The 19,306-nt window shown below is 37.3% G+C and overlaps 1 protein-coding gene across 1 annotated transcript in view; it reads left to right on the plus strand.

Moving 5' to 3' along the window:
- LOC141504755 (L-gulonolactone oxidase) overlaps positions 1 to 19,306 on the plus strand; it is a 59,693-nt gene that overhangs the window by 23,790 nt on the left and 16,597 nt on the right. The window contains exons 7-10 of the mRNA XM_074209996.1: positions 5,262 to 5,369; positions 6,345 to 6,421; positions 13,428 to 13,577; positions 17,188 to 17,352. Of these exons, the coding sequence (XP_074066097.1) occupies positions 5,262 to 5,369; positions 6,345 to 6,421; positions 13,428 to 13,577; positions 17,188 to 17,352 (500 nt within the window). The remainder of the gene's footprint in view (positions 1 to 5,261; positions 5,370 to 6,344; positions 6,422 to 13,427; positions 13,578 to 17,187; positions 17,353 to 19,306) is intronic.

Raw genomic sequence — 19,306 nt, forward strand, 5'->3', positions numbered from 1 at the left:
GCTTTTGATTGCTTCCTTGGGTCCAGCAGATGATTGGTCATTGCTTCTTATTGACCCTCTGCCACAGGAGATAGTGGTCCCTTATCAGAGAATGGAATCCTTTGATTTAGCAAGTCATCTGGTCCTAAATCTCGTTGTGCTCCTCAGGAACAAATTCAGTCAAACTAGACTGCTGGCAGTCAGCACAAAATTTGATCATCCACCCACCCCTTCCTGCTTTTATGTCTTTAAACAGATCATTCTTCTTCTTGGGAATTGATGCCCTCCATGTTCTTGCTAAAGGAAGCTAGATGGTACAGTGGATAGAGTACTGGACGAGGTCAGGAAGTTGAGTCTTTCTAAAGTTCAAATCTGACTTCAGGCATGACTAGCTGTGTGACCCTGGACAAGTCACCTACCCTGTTTACCTGAGTTTCCTCATCTGTATAATGAGCTGGAGAAGGAAGTGACAAAGCACTTCAATATCTTTGTCAAGAAAATCCCATATGGGTCACAAAGAGTCAGACATGACTGAAAAAGACTCAACAACAAAACATTTTTGTCTGTTACTGGTCAAGTTGAGCTCTCCCTGATGCACTTCATGCACCCCTACCTCATTATATGAAAGCAATTTCTCAATCTTCATATTTTGCTTGACACTTTATCTTGATTCTTTGCATTCACAAAACTCCACTGATATCATGATGATTTTTAATTTTTTTATTGATGCCTTCTGTTTTTATATCATCCTCCTTCTGAATCTTTCCACCTCTCCTCAACTGCCCTTATAATAATGAATAAAAAACCTGGAAAAAGTAGTTTTAGCAAACTAACCCACTTGAGACTGACAGCATATGCAAGTGTCCCATACCAACAGTCCCTCACCTCTGCAGAAAAGGCAGAAATACATTTTTTCATCTCTCTTTTGAGGCCAAGCTTGGTTTAATATTATATAGTATTTGGTCTCCAGTTTGTAGTTGGTGGTGATAGCCTTTCTTTTTTTGAATTACAAACTCAACAAGCAAATATTTCAATATAAAAAACCAGAAAATAGGGAATTATATATGAAATCATGAATCAATTTTGTGAACAGCCTGGGTTTTTTTCAGTAAATATATATGTATGTGTGTATATACATAATATTTAAAGTACATACATTTATATATTTTAAATAGTATATTATTGTAGGCTATAGTAAATAATATAGTAAATTATATATAGAAGATGCTATTAAATTATACCACTTCCCTCTTTGTCTGTCCTCTTCTCAATTTTTTATGCTCTTTTCTGTGTAATTTTTATTCCATTCTCTTTTCCTTTCTTTTCTTTTTATGCATCACTATCATTCCCTCACCATTGCTCCTTCACAACTCTTCTTCCTTCCCCACTCCCAAATAAATGCCTTCCTTTGGCATAAATCTATATAGCCAAAACATACAAATTCCCTCATTGGTAATATCTAAAAATGAATTTCTCATTTTGCACCTCTCTGCTTGGTCTCCTGTGCCAAGAGATATGCTTCATCAACCATCTTCTGGAGTGATTAGCTATTATTACATTAATCAGTATCCTTATATCATTCATACCTATTTTCCTTTAGATTATTAAGAGTCATTTTGGGTATATTTCTGGTATGGTTTGCATCACTTTGCTTCTCTGAATTCTTAATATTCATCATTTTTATGGCATATTATATAGTATTTGTGCATCCATGTTTCATACACCCCCCTTCATTAGACCATAAGTTTCTAAAGGGCAGGGTATTTCTGTTTCATCCTCGAATTGAATCTGGGACACTTAGGAAGTCTCAGGAGCTCAAGGTCAGACTGGTCCATGACTGGCTGGGGTGCTTAATGGTCTGAACCTTCTAGTAATTAAAAGTGAATGTGTTAAAGATCAATCTCCTTTATTTTCTCTCAAACCTTCCTTCTACTCATACTCTAATTACTTAATTCACCTCTTTTGTCCCTTAAAAAGGGAAGAATCTCAAAGGGATCTTGGGTTCTTCAATGACTGAGTTTTATCTTTCAGTACAATCTGTGCCTCTTCTCCCAAATGGTTCCTGTAAAGTAGGCACAGCCTCTTCATTGGCTCCTTTCTCCTAGAAATCCTTTTACTTTCCAGCTAACAGAGGGCCATGTACCCTTCCTGTTATTTCTGGTTGGGATTTGAGGATTCCATTTCTGCCTTCCCCCTCCTAGACATACCTGGCAATGTTTCTCACTAGGACAAATCTCATCAAATTAATTTTTAAAATCAGAATGGTTTTAAAACACTTGGGGAAAGGCAAAAGGGAGGGCAAAGGGAGGGAGGAATAAGTCCAGGCTAGAGAGGAGTTCTTCTCAAATTTGGCTGAGACAAGCAAATCATTTGGTAGTTTCTGATTTTTTTTCAGCAACTAGGTGACATAAAGAAGGAAGGGGGAAGGGTGTAAGATGTGGAGTTAGGAAGACTGAGTTCAAATACTCCCTCAGGTACTTACTAGGTGTGGTCAAGGGCAAGTCACTTTAAACCTGTCTCAATCTTAATTTCCCCATCTATAAAATGGGAATAATAATAATAATAACTCCTACTTCAAAGAATTTTTGGCATTATTCCATGAGATAACATATGCAAAAACTTTTGTAAACCCCAAAGCACTATATAAATGTTAATTCTTATTATTTTCCTAATTCTTCCAGCTAACTGGATTCTGAAGTATGTTGTTTCTTTGCTGACAAAGGACTACAAATGTTTTGAATACCCTCTAAATGGAATGCCCTAGATCAAAGTTCTAGTTATCCTACCTTAGTTATAGCTCTCTTCATCTTGACTATCAAGTTCTAGCCCTATTGATTTCTCAGTAGATCAATTGTTTCAGTCTTTTACTCATCAATCTCCTGGTCTTGACCTCTACTCCCTTCCTATTAATGGTAGGCACTAAAATTAAAATTCATACTCTGAGTCCAATATTATCATTAGGTGAATTAATCATCTCATTAGAACCTAAGTGATGGCTCTTGCCAGCTATGTGTATTGCAGCTAGTGCCTCTGAAACAATAAGCCTTTATTAAGGTGTTTATCATAACTCTTGTTACCCTTCATTAAATGTGAACTGAAAGAAAAAAGGGACAATTCAGGGGCAGTCCAGGGAATGACATGATGGAGAGATCAACAAACTCTAGAGCTTGCCTTCAAAGAGATAATTGTCAAGATAATATAATGGTCTCACCCTATTATCATCTCATCTCACTGAAGTTGGACTTTATCCCTGTGTCAGTTCTAATAGGTGAACTTTGGCCTTATCTTGCCAGGGACCAGGTCACCATGCCACAGTTACTTCCTATACATGTTATGAGTAGATATTCTTTTCCCTACTCCCCTCCCCTTTTTTTTAGTACTCCATTTATATATTGTCTTTCCTGTTCAGAATATAATTCTTCAGGACTTCCGGCCAAGATGGCAAAGAGAAGACAAGCACTGTGCTAAGGTCGTCTGATCTTCCCTCATATATAATATGAAACAAACCTCTTAACAGAGCATAATTCTTCAGAATAATATTGAAGAGAATGTAGGTTGAGATTGCCCAACTTACTATACATATATTTTTATATCTCTATCACTTAACACATAATAAGCACTTAATAAATCCTTAACCTATCCTTATAGCATATAGAAAAATATTCAGTCTAGGATTCTGTCCTTTTTTTAAAAAATAATTTTGAATTTTGAATTCCAAAATTTCCTCCCTCCCCTCAGTCACTCTCCTATTCACTGAGAGGACAAGCAATATAAGAATCATTATACATGTGAAGTCATGCAAAATATATTTCCATATTAGCCATATTACAAAAAAAAAATGAAAAGAAGATATATACTTTAATCTGCACTCAAGAGTTCATCAGTTTGGGGTAGCTAGATAGTGCAGTGGATACAGCACCAACCATGGAGTTAGGAGGACCTGAATTCAAATCCACCCTTGATACTTACTATCTGTGTGACTTTGGGCAAGTCACTTAACCCCATTGCTCCACAAAAAACAAACAAAAAGAGAGTTCATTAGTTCTCTCTCTAGAGTTAGAGAACAATTTTTGTCATGGATCCTTTAAATTATCATGGATCCTTGGATTAATCCGAGTGGTTAAATCTTTTATAGTTGATCATTGTTAAAATATTACCAGTACTGTGAACAATGTTTTCCTGATTTGCTCACATTACTTTCAGTCAGGATATATGAAGTCTCCCTAGGTTTTTCTGAACTCATTGCCTTCAGAATTTTTTATAGAAAAATAATTTTCCATTGCATTCTTATACCACAACTTGTTTAGCCATTCTCCAATTATTAGACTTCCTCTCGATTCCATTCTCAAAGATTCTTTCTCTCTCTCCAACCTAATTCTATGGCCTTCTAAATGCAGTAGGGGTTAAGAAAGGAGGATCATCATGGACTAGAATAGGATAAAGGGGAACAGGGGAAAACCCAAGAAAAGGGCTTCACAGTAATATCTGGAAGTGAGAGTGGTAACTGTACAAGAACTGCAGAGTAAAATATGGTTCCACATAAAAATAATAACGAAAAATGCAACCATAGGATTTAAATCACTATTTAAAGTTTACGAAATACTTTATAAATATTATTTTGTGTGATCCTCACAACTGAGGCTGATTTGAACTCAGGTACATATATGTGCCAAGGAATACTTTCCCATAATATTTGTATGTTGGCTCAGTGCTGATTTTGCATATGTTTTCTATATTTCCATTTATGTACATGTGAATTATTCTTTTAGAATATATATAAAACTTAAGGATAGGGACTTTCTTTTTCTTTATATCCTTAGCATTAGCACATTATAAATGCTTAATCATGGGGAGGCTAGGTGGCGTAGTGGATAGAGCACTGGCCCTGGAGTCAGAAGTACCTGAGTTCAAATCCAGCCTCAGACACTTAATAATTACCTAGCTGTATGGCCTTGGGCAAGTCATTTAACCCCATTGCCTAGCAAAAACAAACAAATAAATAAATGCTTAATAGGTGGCTGTTGGATGCTCAATGGATTGAAGAAGGTGATTAGTTTGGTGGGGCCATCAGTAACAAAATTGACATAATAATAATAGTAATAGTAATAGTAATAGTAATAATAGGGTTACACAGTGTCATCTTCATCCTTATACAATTATTTTTTTTTTGCAAATAGGAAGAAACTGGGGCACCAATGGAACCTTATGACTTCCAATATCTTCTGAAAGAAGTCAGCAGATTAACCATACTTTCCCCCTTTCTTTCCTTCATCTTTTGCTAGGTTCTTGAAAATTTAGACAGTCATCTCAAGAAATCTGAATATTTCCGATTCCTTTGGTTTCCCCACACTGAGAATGTCAGTGTCATCTACCAAGACCATACCAACAAGGTATTTCTACATATTCTTTTTTAGTTTAAAGTAAGTTTTATTATGATGCACAAATATAGAAACACATGTAGCATCTATGATTTTGAGTTTTCCTGATTTAGAAATTTTCCTCCATCGACCTAGATCACAATCTATCTATTGGCTTAGTAAATAAATCAGTATGGCTTGATGGAAAGAATATTGGTTAGGGGGCAGCTAGGTGGCACAGTGGATAGAGCACCGGCCCTGGAGTCAGGAGTACCTAAGTTCAAATCCGACCTCAGACGTTTAATAATTACCTAGCTGTGTGGCCTTGGGCAAGCCACTTAACCCTATTACCTTGCCCAAAAAAAATGTTGCTATGAAAGAATATTGGATCTGGAGTCAAATTCCTTCTAGGATGTTGATGACTATATATGACTTGAAGAAAGTCACTTAAACTTGAAAGGTCCCAGTTTCCTCAAAATCCTGTTCTTGAACATGGACATTATTCAATAAGTATTTATTAAGAACTTTACAGTGCCATGCACCAAGACTAAAGGGATGGGGGAGGCGGGAATGAAATTCAAGTCTCTATCCTCAAATGAATTTATATACTATTGAGGGAAAACAATGTATATACAAATAAAAACAAAGTCTAAAATAAGGCTAATGATAAAAATAACAATAATAGCTAGCATCTATTTAGCACTTTAATATTTGCAAAGCACTTTATAAGAATTGTCACAACAGATAGAAAAGGAAAGGAGAGGGAAAACCTTGGTGTGAACCAGTCCATTGCTGGGGCCCTTTCCCCTGTTCTGAAGAACAACATCACTGCCATCTTGGAAATGGGGAGCAATGAAAGGTCTCCATTTAAATAATATGAAAATTTCTCCCTAACCTTTCCTCAGATTTGCAGAAGGATAAAGTCTCTTTTCTGTTAAGATACTGGGTCGATCAGGTCAGTAGATTACCTTCCTGCCTCTTTTCCTAATCTCTATTCTACTTCCCTAGCCACCCACCTCTGCTGCCAACTGGTTTTGGAACTATGCCATTGGATTCTACCTGTTGGAGTTCCTACTCTGGATCAGGTAGGTCAGAGTTCATTGCAGGTTTATAGAGTTTGCCATCTCTGCCAGAAATAGAGATCTCAAAACTCTAGCTCCATTTCACCTTACTTTCTCCTTCTCTGACTATATCCTGCACAGTCCTTCTTGGCAACTGCCAGATCACCCTCATCAGAGACACTCCCTCCTGACCACCAATTCTCATCTGTTATCTCTGGTTCAAATATCATGAATCATGAGTTAATCTACTCTGACATTGTTCTAGGATGAGGTGGGGTGTTTCCATATATTTTGCAATAGCTAAACTCACTTTTACTTTCTTTTTTTATTATTACCTTAAAATATTTCACTTATCTATTTTTCCAACTATAAGCAAAGATAGTTTTCAACAACCATTTTTGGGGGGAAGGATTTGAGTTTCATATTTTTCTCTCCCTCCCTCCCTTCCCTCTCCCTTCCCCCTGATGAAAGCAATCCAATATTGTTTATACATGTATAACCATGTTAAACATAGTCTAACATATAGTCATTTTAATCATGTTGTGGAAGAATCAAATCAAAATGGGAAAAAATTTAGAGAGAAATATATGTAAAACATAAGACTAATTTTAAAAATTGAAGATGGTAAGCTTTAGTCTGCATGTAAACTCTAAAGTTCCTTCTCTTCAACCTTTATTTTCAAAATCAAAGTCATACTTGCAAATAGCCAAAGTCATTTTTACTTTCAAGACTAGTTCCCCTCCCTGATCATTACCTTTCTAGGTATGCTTTTTCCTCAATTAGAGTATAAGCTTCTTTCAAGCAAGTATCCCTTTGTTTTTAGATTTGTAACCCCAGTATTTAACATCCTATACTATCCATTGGATTTCTTAGCAAAGATATTGGAGTATTTTGCCATTTTCTTCTTCAGAGGATAAAGGCAGAGATCAAGTAAGTTGTACAGGGTCACACAGCTAGTGAGTGTTTGAGACTGGATTTGTAATGTTTCCTGATTCCAGGTCTGGTGCACTATCCATGATGCTACATAGCTGCCTCCTATAATAGAGGTTAAATGACTTGTCCAAGCATAACTAGCAAGTGTCTGAGGCCAGTTTTGAACTCAAGTCTTCCTGACTCCAGGTCCAGGACTCTATCCACTGAGCTGCTGAGCTGCCTCAGTTCTTAGTAGACTTTTAATAAATGCTTTTTCATTGCTTCCTTCCTAAAATTAGCACATGAATAATCTCTATTTTGTGGTCGAGTTACCTGTAGGAACTGTAGTGCAGTGAAAAAAATCCCACATTGGAGTTATAGTTACCACATTCAAATTCTGGTCCTGCCAATGTGACCTTGGGCAAGTCATTTAACTTCCCTTATCTCAGTCTCCCTGACTATAAAATGAGAGAGTCAACTTGGTTGATCTAAAGTACCTTATAACTCTTAATTTTTTTTTAAATTTAAGGTAATGTGGTTAAGTGATTTGCCCAAGGTCACACAGCTAGGTAATTATTAAGTGTCTAAGACCAGATTTGAACTCAAGTCCTCCTGACTCCAGGGCCAGTGGTCTAGCCACCACACCACCTAGCTGCCCAATGACTTACAGCTCTTGGTCTAAAATCCTATCAAGTTTGCATCTGTTATTATGAAGAAAAAGATCCTAAGAAGAAAGAGATTACACTGAATTTTGCCTCACTTGGGGTTTGCTTCTTTCCAGGCTCTTTGTATTACTCAGTCTTTACTGACTGGTAACTCAGCAAAGAATTGTGTACTGAAAACTTGTATCAGAAAGACCAAGGTTCAGATTCTACCCCAATCACTAGCTGTGTCACACCAGGCAAGTCATCTCAATATCTTGGATTCAGTTTTCTCATCTATAAAATAAGGTAGTTGAATTCTAAAGTCCCTTCCAGCTCTAAATCTATGGTCCTGTCATTCTTCTGTTACTGTTGCTGAAGTAAGAACTAACTAACCCTACCTCTTTGCTATTGGTAATGTTCAGTTGTTTCAGTTGTGTCCAACTCTTAATGGCCCCTTTTGGGGTTTTCTTGTCAAAGAAATGAAATGGTTTGCCATTTCCTTCTTTTTTTTTTAAGGCTTTTGCAAGGCAAATGGGGTTAAGTGGCTTGCCCAAGGCCACACAGCTAAGTAATTATTAAGTGTTTGAGATCAAATTTGAACTCAGGTACTCCTGATTCCAGGGCCAGTGCTTTATTCACTGCGTCACTGAGCCGCCCCTTCCATTTCCTTCTGTGGCTCATTTTACAGATAAGGAAACTAAGGGAAACAGGGTTAAGTGACTTTCCCAGAGTCACACAACTAGTAAACAGCTGAGAACCGATTTGAATTCAGAAGTTGGATCTTCCTGAGTCTAAGCCCATGTTCTATCCACTATTCTTTCTTTCTCCTTTGAAAAACCGAGATTTGAGATTGCAATTTCCAAAAAAAAGAACTTCACTAGCAACTAAAGTAGTTGTTTTGTCAATCTTTGAACATCTGGGAAAGCCTCAGAATAATTTTTATTTTATGTTCATAACCAAAAGAAATGTTAAATTTCAGTTAAAGTTTCCTGAAAATAAAAATGTCTTTTTTCTTCCATCCCAGTTTATAGATCCCCTGAAACCTATACATGAACCCTCAGATCTTAACTAAAGGGAAGAAAACGCAAATAAAACAAACTTTCAGAGAACAAAGGGGTTTTTTGGTTTGTTTTTGTTTTGTTTTTCCAAATTTCAGAAGTAAGACTCTTATCTAAGGTACTCCTAATCTAGCTTTGCTTCTGCAGTATAAGCTCCTGGAGCTGAATAAACCTCCCCTGGCTCTGTGACCAGTGTTCTTGACTGGTCCTTGATCTCAATGGAAGGAATTTCAGGAGGGTTAAGCCTGGGACCTCTGAGCTGGGTATCTTAGATGTCTGCTCTAGCACAGTTGTCCTTTCCCAAGACATCTTGCTCCAGCTCTGGGGGCCCTATTTGCCTGGGGTTTTTTTCTTATGACTATGGATGATCACCTGTCCTCTAGCCAGAAGTCAATCTTCAAGGCCCATAGTCATCACATAGTCAGGATTTTTATGAGGATCTTTGGGTAGTCAACAATCACCCTATTTTCCTCAGCATTCTTTTTGTCCATTTATAGATTTGGAGCAGGAAAGAAAGTTAGGGATCACATAGTCTAGCCCTATCTTTTTTCCAGTGATGCAACTGAAAGTCCAGTGGGGCAAGTGCCCTGATACACATCACACATAATATCAGATCCTAGAATTCATGGTAGCATGGATTCAGAGCTGGAAGCCTTAGAAGTCTTCTTGTCCTCTCCTCTCATTTTACAGATGAGGAAACTGAGATGAGAAAATTTAAAGGAAATGATTTGATGAGATAATATATGAAAAAGTGGGTGTGCAAATCTTAAAGCATCAAAACAACATTAGCAATTGTTATAATTACTATCCAAAGTCACAGTTCATAATTAACAAATCTGGGGATTGAAAACTAGGTCCTCTTCCTCTGAATCCAATGTGCTTTCCCTATCTCAAATCTCATTTACAGAGAAAACACCTGAGTTTCAGAGAGGAAATGACCTGCCTGTGGTCCTACAAGTACAAAGAGACTGAGCCCAGTTTTGAACTGAGATCCTCTGATTCTATAGCCCACACTTAGTCCCCACTGTATCCTGCTGCTTACCCAATGCCTAGAAGAAGAGAAGAAATAAATCATAATTTTTAAAAAGGAAGAAATAGCATTTATTAAGCACCTAGTATATGTTAGTCACTTTTCAAATATTGTGTCATTTGATCCTCACAGTAATCCTAAGAGATAGGTGCTATTATTTGCCCTCATTTTGCAGCTGAAGACAATGATTTGTCCAGGGTTATACATCTAGTAAGTGTATGACATCTTATTTGAACTCAGATCTTCATGACTTTAGGATCAGTGTCTATCCTTGGCCAGGGTCATATAACTAGTAAGTTTATGAGTCAGAATTGAACTCTGATCTTTCTTACTTCAAGGATAATCTCACATCCACTGTGCCACCTTGTTACCTTCAACTCATACTGGGAGCCTACTTAGCAAAACTGCAGAGAAAAGGGTGGAATTGGAGAGAGAAAATTCCTTCCACCTCCACCTGCCCTACTTCATTTTCCTTTCCACCCCCCCCCCATTGTCCTGAAAATCAACCTAAACAAAAATGAAAACTCTCTGGGGGAACATATGGAACTAGTAGCCTTCATCTTACTTTCCACAAGCAACTAAAATCTACTCTCTTACCTATACCCACAAATTACTGGCATTTAAAATGTATCTATCTCCATTTCACATAGAGGTCACTCAGGGTGCTCAGATTATAGCTTGGAAAATGAGATTGAAAATGTGACAACAGAGTCCTTCTTCATTGCCACAAATTTCATTACTAGTAGCATGACAGCTTTATGTGTTTGTGTCATTGCAGTTAATGTACAGGGAATAAATTAAACCTTAAATCATAGATATAGTCATTCTATTACCGCCTTTCTGCTGAATGCAGTGCTTCTTCAGGGCCCTTCTTTTTAACTCTGCTTTAGAAGCTAGTTCTGATTTTTTAATGTCTGCCAACCAATCAACTAACTCTACCTGAGGAAAAAAATTTTTCCCCTTAAATAAAACAGGAATATATACTAATTCTGTCCTTTTATTTCATTTTATTTTTTATTAATACCTTTATTTCTAAATATACTAAATTTAAAAAAAAAGCATTTTCAGCAAAACAAACCTAAAATCAACTGTCTGAGAATATATGAAATATTCCACATCCATAGTTCCTCTCTTCTACAAAAAAGAGAGAGGGGGCATTTTTCATATCTTCTCTAGGACCAGTCTTGGTCTTAATAATTATACTGTTCAGTTTTTGGGAGGGGGTTGTTTTTTCCATTTACATTACTGAAATCATTGTATATTGTTTTTCCTGGTTCTGTTTATTTCACTATTGCTTCATATGTCTTGCTTAGCATTAGCCAACATAGTAGATACTTAATAAATGCTTATAGATTAATGATAACATCTCTGAATTCCTCACATTGGCCCCTTTAAACAACAGTGATGTTCCATCACATTCATGTACCACAACTTATTTACTCATCACCCAATCAAAGGACACTTAGCTTCCAATTTTTTAGTATCCCCAAAAGGAGTCCAAGCTCCTTTAAGAAAGTCTAACTGAGCACAAAGTGGGTTAAAGACTTGCCTTCCCTTAGCTCAGGATGAGATGGGGGACTCATAGAATCATATATTTAGAGCTAGAAGGAACCTTAGTTTTATAAATGAAGAAACTAAGACCAACAGAGACTTCATTAATTTTTTTTTCTACCTGAACAATAACCTTGGGGTAAGTAATATAAATTGTAGATGGTAAAATGTATTCTATCTTTAATTAGCAAGACCTATTGTTTCTCCCTCTGTTATACCTATCACATTACTGTTTTATCTCCATTACTACTATCAAGTGAGTAGGTTCCTATAGGTATTAAAATACAACTAGAATGTGGTAGAATGTTGTAATTACAACACAATCTTGAGGGCTCCTATATCTTTACTAATTTGCTCATACCCTCTTGAAAAAATGTCATTTTATTATGGGAAAGAATACAGGAGGGAAAAGAAAAGAAAGGGTGTGTGTGTGTGTGTGTGTGTGTGTGTGTGTGTGAGAGAGAGAGAGAGAGAGAGAGAGAGAGAGAGAGAGAGAGAGAGAGAGAGAGAGAGAGTATCTGTGTCTGTGTAAGTTCCCAGGGGACCAGGACCATGCCATTTGCTTCTTTGGATCCACAATTTTCACAGAGCTGAGCTCATTATAGATACTAAAAAGTATTTGTTGTATATATGAATTGATAAATGTTTGTTTTTGTTTTTTATCTTAAATAGTAGTTAATTTTTTCCAATTACATGTAAAGAGAGTTTTCATTTTTGTAAAATTTTCTCTTTCCTTTCCCTTCCTTCCTCCTTCCCTAAGACAGAAAGCAATCTGGTATAGTTTATACATACACAATCATATTAAACTTATTTCTATATTAGTCATGTTGTGAAAGAAGAATCAGAACAAAAGGAAAAAAAAAACAAAAAGAAAAAACCAAATAAGAAAATGTAAAAATAGTATGCTCTGATCTGCATTCAGAATCCATAATTCTTTTTCTGGATATGGATGGCATTTTCCATCACAAGTCCTTTAGAATTGTCTTGAATCACTCTATTACTGAGATTAGCTAAGTCTATCATCATTGATTATCACACAAATGAGTTGATATTTTAAGAATGGCAGGTGCATAGAGTACTAAATCTGCAGTCAGGAAGATCAGGTTAAATTTGACCTCAGAGACTTACTAGTTATGTGACCTTGGGCAAGTCATTTAACCCTATTTGCCTCAGTTTCCTTATTTGTAAAATGAGTTGAAGAAAATGGCAAGTCACTCCAGTATCTGCCAAAACAAATAAAAACAAAAAAACAATGGGTCATAGAGTTAGACGTGACACAATAATGAAAACAACAAAAACAAAAATGTTCTTCCTTTTTGTATATCAGTAAAGCTTAGTGATATGGAGATGAGTTTTAGGGAACAGACAGTAGAAGAGTTCCAAAGTATTAAAAGAGGAGGGTCTGATCAATTTAATGAGCTCCCCCAATCAACTTGAGAAGACCATGGGAGAAGAGATTATATGAAGGCATCTGAGGGGACTCCTGCCCCCATGGAGTGTGACTATGCCCTCTAGTTCTCTTGTCTCCTTATTAAGGATCTGTTGGGATCTCCCAGTACCTTCAGAAAACTTTTAAAGGCAGTGTAGCTTATTAGATAGAGGGCTAAACTTGGGAGTTGGGAAGTCCTAGGTTTGAGTCTTACCTCCGAGACATACCTGCTGTGTGATCTCTTAACCCCTCTGAGTCTGTCTCCTCTTCTGTGGAATGGGGACAATATCACCCTTAGCACCTCCCACACCATGGTAGTAAGGCTCAAATAAGATATAGTATGTAAGATAAGGTATGTCAGTCTCATGATGATGTATCCTTATGACAATGCCTTTTTTCTTCCCAGCACTTTCCTGCCCCGCCTCGTGCACTGGATCAATCGCTTTTTCTTCTGGCTTCTATTCACTAGCAAGGTGGAAAGCAGTGATATCAGCTACAAGATCTTCACTTATGAGTGTCGCTTTAAGCAATACGTCCAAGACTGGGCCATTCCCATGTACGGTGCTTCCTCAGTAGAAGTAACAAGGTTTATTATGTATAATTGAGAAACCAAGAAGCTTACTTCCCAGGCTAAGGCACAGATTCCAAGGGTGGATATCAGGGGGTGAAAATAATCCCTCACCCTGTTAAGTATTCTCACTTACTAATAAACTGATGGGAGGGGAAATAGGGAAAATCTCAGGTAAACAACAGCAATGAAACAAGAAATCATGAAAGGTTCTCTCCTTCCTTTCTTCTTAGCTTCAGATTTTGTCTTGCAAAAATATCTCTAAATTATTTCTTTGATTCTTACTTGATTCTTAATCTCTCCTAGCATTACATTTTCACTTTATCACTTGGAACTGGCTACAATAGCTGATGAACCAAAAAAAGCTTGTGATCACTCACAGGAGAAATCATCATTTTGCCATTTTGCCATTTTGCCATTCTATGCCTTATTCCTGGTTCTGGGAGTGTTTCCCCCTCTATCCTAGACTTCCCTATCTCCTCACTATCATTGACATCCAGTTGATAAGCATTATGGGTCATTTATTTTGACTTTTGCATTAGGAATAATAGTAGGAGGGAAAGGACAGAAAACAAAGGGAAGAGAATGGCTCAAAAGGTTGATGGATTCAGGTCATGGAAAATTATAGTGGCCATTAAAAATGATTCAGGCAGTAGGAGCTGGAACAGTATGCCTTGCTCAGGCCCTGGGAGGGAGAGGCAAACTGATTTTGGAGGAACAGTTCAATTAAAGGTCCATGGAAGGAAAGTCAGAGTTCATCTCAGGCAACTGCACTCAAGCTATGAGGTCTTGTTAGGTCTTTAGCCTGATGCTCCAGGGATGGTGGCTCCAAGCAGTAGCTGGAATCTTTATTGAGGATGACTCTAGGGGAAGCTAGGTAGTGTAGTGTAGTGGATAGAGCACTGGCCCTGGAGTCAGAAGGACCTGAGTTTAAATCTGGCTTCAGACACTTAATAATTATCTAACTGTGTGACCATGGGCAAGTCACTTAACCCTATTACCTTAAATACATTTTTTTAAAAATTTAAAAATGAAGGAGAATGACTCTAAAAAGTCTGCAAGATGTGAAGATGGAGGATGACTTCTTGACTCCTTGATGATGCATCCAGAACCTACAGTTTCATGATGACAGTAATACTTGGATACTAGAAAAGCATCTGCATAGCTAGATTTCAGTGAATGATGGGGGAGGGGAGGGAAGGGAAAAGAGACAAGAAAAAAGCATCCATTACTACTTTGTGCTTATCCTTTATAAATATTATTTCAGTTCTGAGAATATTGTCTTCATTTTATAGACAAAAAGAGGTTAAGTGATTTGCCCAGGGTCAAACAGCTAATAAGTGTCTGTAGCTGGATTTGAACTCCAATCTTCCTGACTCCATGTCCAGCGCTTGGACTGCCACCTGGCTGCCTCTACTAAGGTTCTATCAAGTTGTAATCTCAGTAGATCAATCAATCAATGAGGCTTTATTAAGCTCCTATTATGTGTAAGGCATTGTGCTAAACACTGGATAAGATAGATGTCATGGGCTGAAAAGTACAGGTATACTTCTTTACTCTTTCATTGCTTCCCCTTATCTTTCATGAAACAAAATAACCAACTGAATAGAGATTGCCACAAAGTTACCCCTGACTAACTTTTCTCCTGTAAGTGACAAATTGTATTTAGGCATCTCAAATTTGATTAACGTTGATATTAATATTGATATTATCATTAATAATGTATCCTTTAGCTGTTATCACAATAGCATTTTATGGTTCTATAATACTTGCATATACTTTAATCATTTTGCTTAATCATCACACCACCCCTGTGATAGTACCTGTGCAGTATAAAGTACAAGGATTTATTTTTTAAATCGGAGGCAGCAGAGTCCAGGGGCAGCTAAGTGACTCAGTACATAAAATGCTAGATCTAAGTTCAAATCTAGCTTCATACACTTACTAGCTGTGTGACCCTACGCAAGTCACTTAACTTCTGTTTTCCTTAATCCACTGGAGAAGGAAATGACAAACCCTCCAGTATCCTTGCCAAGAAAACCCCAGGGTACCTGGGTTCAAATCCAGTCTCAGACACTTAATAATTACCTAGCTGTGTGGCCTTGGGCAAGCCACTTAACCCCATTTGCCTTGCAAAAAACCTAAAGAAAAAAAAAAACCCAGGATCAGTAGCGTCCATATGGTTACAAAGAGTCAGACTCAACTGGACAACAACAACATGGTATAAGTGGAAAGAGACCTAGATTTGGGGTCAAGGTCAGAAGCCCAACTCTGGTACTTACTCTTTGTGTGACACAGCCTCAATGGACCTCAATTCCCTCATTTGTAAAATGAGAGCGTTGTCTAGAGGATTTCCAAGGTCCATTCCGGCCCTCATGATTACCTGTGATTTCCTCCATGTAAAAAACTTTAGTGTGGAAATTGCATTTTGCTATTATAGGTCAGCTAAATTTGTGACTTAGTCTTGGTAATGTTAACTTGCTTGCCCAAGATCACACTCAGAAAAATTTGAGCTCTCTTTTGCCCTGCCTCTGGTGGATCTCGAATGGTGGGCAAGTCATTTAGTGCCCAACTCTTTAAGACAGCACTGGCAGAGCAACTGAACATCAGGACTGGTGGAGGGAGTTTCCTCACCAGGAGTGAGCTACTACAATGATACTACAGGGTGGAATCAACAACAAAAAAATGTTGCAGCACAATGAGGAATCTTGAAAATCTGATTTCGAGTCCTTGCTACAAATTCACTTCCTTGGAAGAGGAGGAAGCAGTGAGGCATAGGGGACAAAGCAGTAGCTCTAGAATCAGAGGACCTGAGTTCAAATCCTGACACTGCTGGTCTCTATCTGCGTGACTAACTGTACTGAGACAAAGTGTCCTTTTCTGTCAAATGATGGAGTCATAGGACTAGCAGCCACTGAGGCCTTTTCCATATCTAAGATCCCAAGTGAAATCTGCTAGCTGGGTGATGTTGGGGAAGTCATCCAACATCTGGCTAAGTCTCTAAAAGGAAAATAATATCTGACTGCCTGCTTCACAGGGAAACTCTATGTAAGTCTTTAAAGGCTACAAAAAAAGTATTCAGGTCTATAGAGTGACCTCAATCACTTAACGAACATTGAGTACCTACCACATGCAGGTGTTTGAAAGAGGATTTAGGCAACCTAAGATTGTCTAATGCATATATTGTTCAGTTATTTCAATTATGCCTGACTTTTCAAGAAGCCATTTGGTAATTTTTTGGCAAAGATACTGAAATGGTTTACCATTTCCTTCTCCAACTCATTTTACAGATGAGGAAACTGAGGCAAACAGGGGAAAGTGACTTGCCCAGGATCACACAGCTGGTTAGTGTTTAATAAATGCAAGTTGGTTAATTGATATCAAAGCCAGCTCCTCACCTTTTCTTTCTCTAAGTATTTACCCTTCATTTACTTACTTTATGTTCAGGTAAACTCCCTATCTAAAGATGGTACTGGCACCAAAAATGTAAAAGAGATGGGGGTTAGGCCTCAGGGTCAATAGACAGAAGCACTAGACCCTTGGGTAAAATTAACACTTTATAATCTCATTCTCTTTATTCCTTGGGGCCTGGGTACAGTGAAAAGACAGCAGAGGCCCTGCAAGAGCTAAAGACCATGCTGGAGAACAATCCCAATGTGGTGGCCCATTTCCCCGTGGAAGTACGATTTGCAAAGGGAGATGATATCCTGCTTAGTCCATGTTTCCAGAGGAACAGCTGCTATATGAACATCATCATATACAGGTAAGGGTAATATATTTGCAACTTCAGGATGGTGGGAAGGAGGGGTCAGAATTGGATCCTCATTTTTCTGCACTGGATGAATGAGGAAATTGGGGAGGGAGATTGTTTCCATATACTTTTCTGAAAATCTTAGACTAGCCCTGACATTGTGGCGGTGAAAGATTCTGGATCTTCTTGATTTGGCATATTTTCCTACTGTAAAGCCAGTGATTTCTATAGGTCTCTTCCCTGGGTATCATGCTGATCTGATTTCCAGAAGGGCTCAGATAGCAGAGCACTACTGTGTGTTAGCAAATATTTATTAGGCACAAACTGTGACTAGGCTTGGGTATATGAAGTCAAAAATGAAACAGTCCCTGACCTCAGGAAGTGTACCATCTATCAAGAAGAAATAATTGTACACCTATGAGTATATAAATAATATACAAAGTAAATATAAGACAATATCAAGGCCTCATATAAGAAATAGCTTGAACTCAGCTTTTTAAAAAAATAATATTTTATTTTTCCCAATTACTTGTAAAGGTAATTTTCAAGATAATTCATTTAAAAAATATTTAATAGATTTTTCTGGGATTTTGCCCACCACCATTAGGTAATGGAGACCATCTTGGGAAATGATCTCCAGATAATTTCATTTTTTGGAAGATTTTTAGTTCTAATTTTTCTCCCTCCCTCTTTCCCTTTTCTCCTCCCCAAAACATCAATCTGATGTAGGCTACACATATGCAGTCATGTAAAACTTATTTACACATAGTCTTATAGAGAAAAAAGAAACAGAACAAAAGGGGGAAAATGAAAAAAATGAAAACGATATGCTTTGATCAGACTCCATTGTTCATTTTTTTGGCTGTGGATAGCATTTTCCATCATGCATTGTTTGAAATTGTTTTGGGTCATTGAATCACTGAAAAGAGCAAAGTTAATCATAGTTGATCTTGCACAATGTTACTGTTAATGTGTGCAATGTTTTCTGGTCCTGCTCATTTCACCCAGCTTCAGTTCTTGTAAACCTTTCCAGGTTTTTCTGAAATTTATCTGCTTATCATTTCTTATAGAACATTTTAATAGAAATTACATTACATTTATATATCACAACTTGTTTGGTCACTCCTCAATTGGCAGACCTCATTTTCTTTGCCTTCACCAAAACTGTTGTATTTTTGCGTATATAAGTCCTTTCCCTTTTTTTATGATCTCTTTAAGATACAGGTCTAGTAGTGGTATTGTTTAAACAAAGAGTATACACAGTTTTATGTCCCTTTGGGGATATTTCCAAATTGCATTCCAGAATGGCTGGATCAAGTAATTCAACTTGGAGGAAGCTAGGAATTCAAAGGGGAATTAGAGGAGAGACATAAATTCTTCTCACTATTTGTTATTGTTCCAAAAATAGACTCTTTTTTTATCTAAACTCACCATCATTTCAATCTTGAAGCTAACATTGAAGGGAGATCTCTTTCTCTTTCTATCAGGTCATCAGCCAGCAAGGTAAGGAGGTAGGTTTCCATATATTCCCTTTCTCCCCATCTAAACCTTTTCTTATGGCCTCCAGACCAGATTTAAAATGAATACATCATTAAAATCAATTTTCTTCTTGGACATTATTGTAGATTTCCAATTTTTTTTCATTTTTCTCATATTTTTGGCAAAAGCAAACTTTCAGTACAAAACCAATTCTCAGTCCCTATATAAATTGGTTTACAGATCTTAACTTATTTATAATCAAGTTAATATATCCCTTACATATGAAAGACCACCCAGCTGGGTAACCACAAGGGCTTCTTTTTCTTCCCAAGTGCCTTCTCTTGGAATTTCCTTTTCCTACCATCCCTTCCCACTTAAAGCACATAAGGAAAATATAATAGCTACTTCCAGATATTTGAAGGATTGTTGTGCAGTAGAGAGATTAGGTTTTTCTGCTTGGTCCCAGAAGAGAGAATCAGATAGGGTG

The sequence above is a fragment of the Macrotis lagotis genome, chromosome 1, assembly GCF_037893015.1.
Source record: "Macrotis lagotis isolate mMagLag1 chromosome 1, bilby.v1.9.chrom.fasta, whole genome shotgun sequence".
NCBI lineage: Eukaryota > Metazoa > Chordata > Mammalia > Peramelemorphia > Peramelidae > Macrotis > Macrotis lagotis.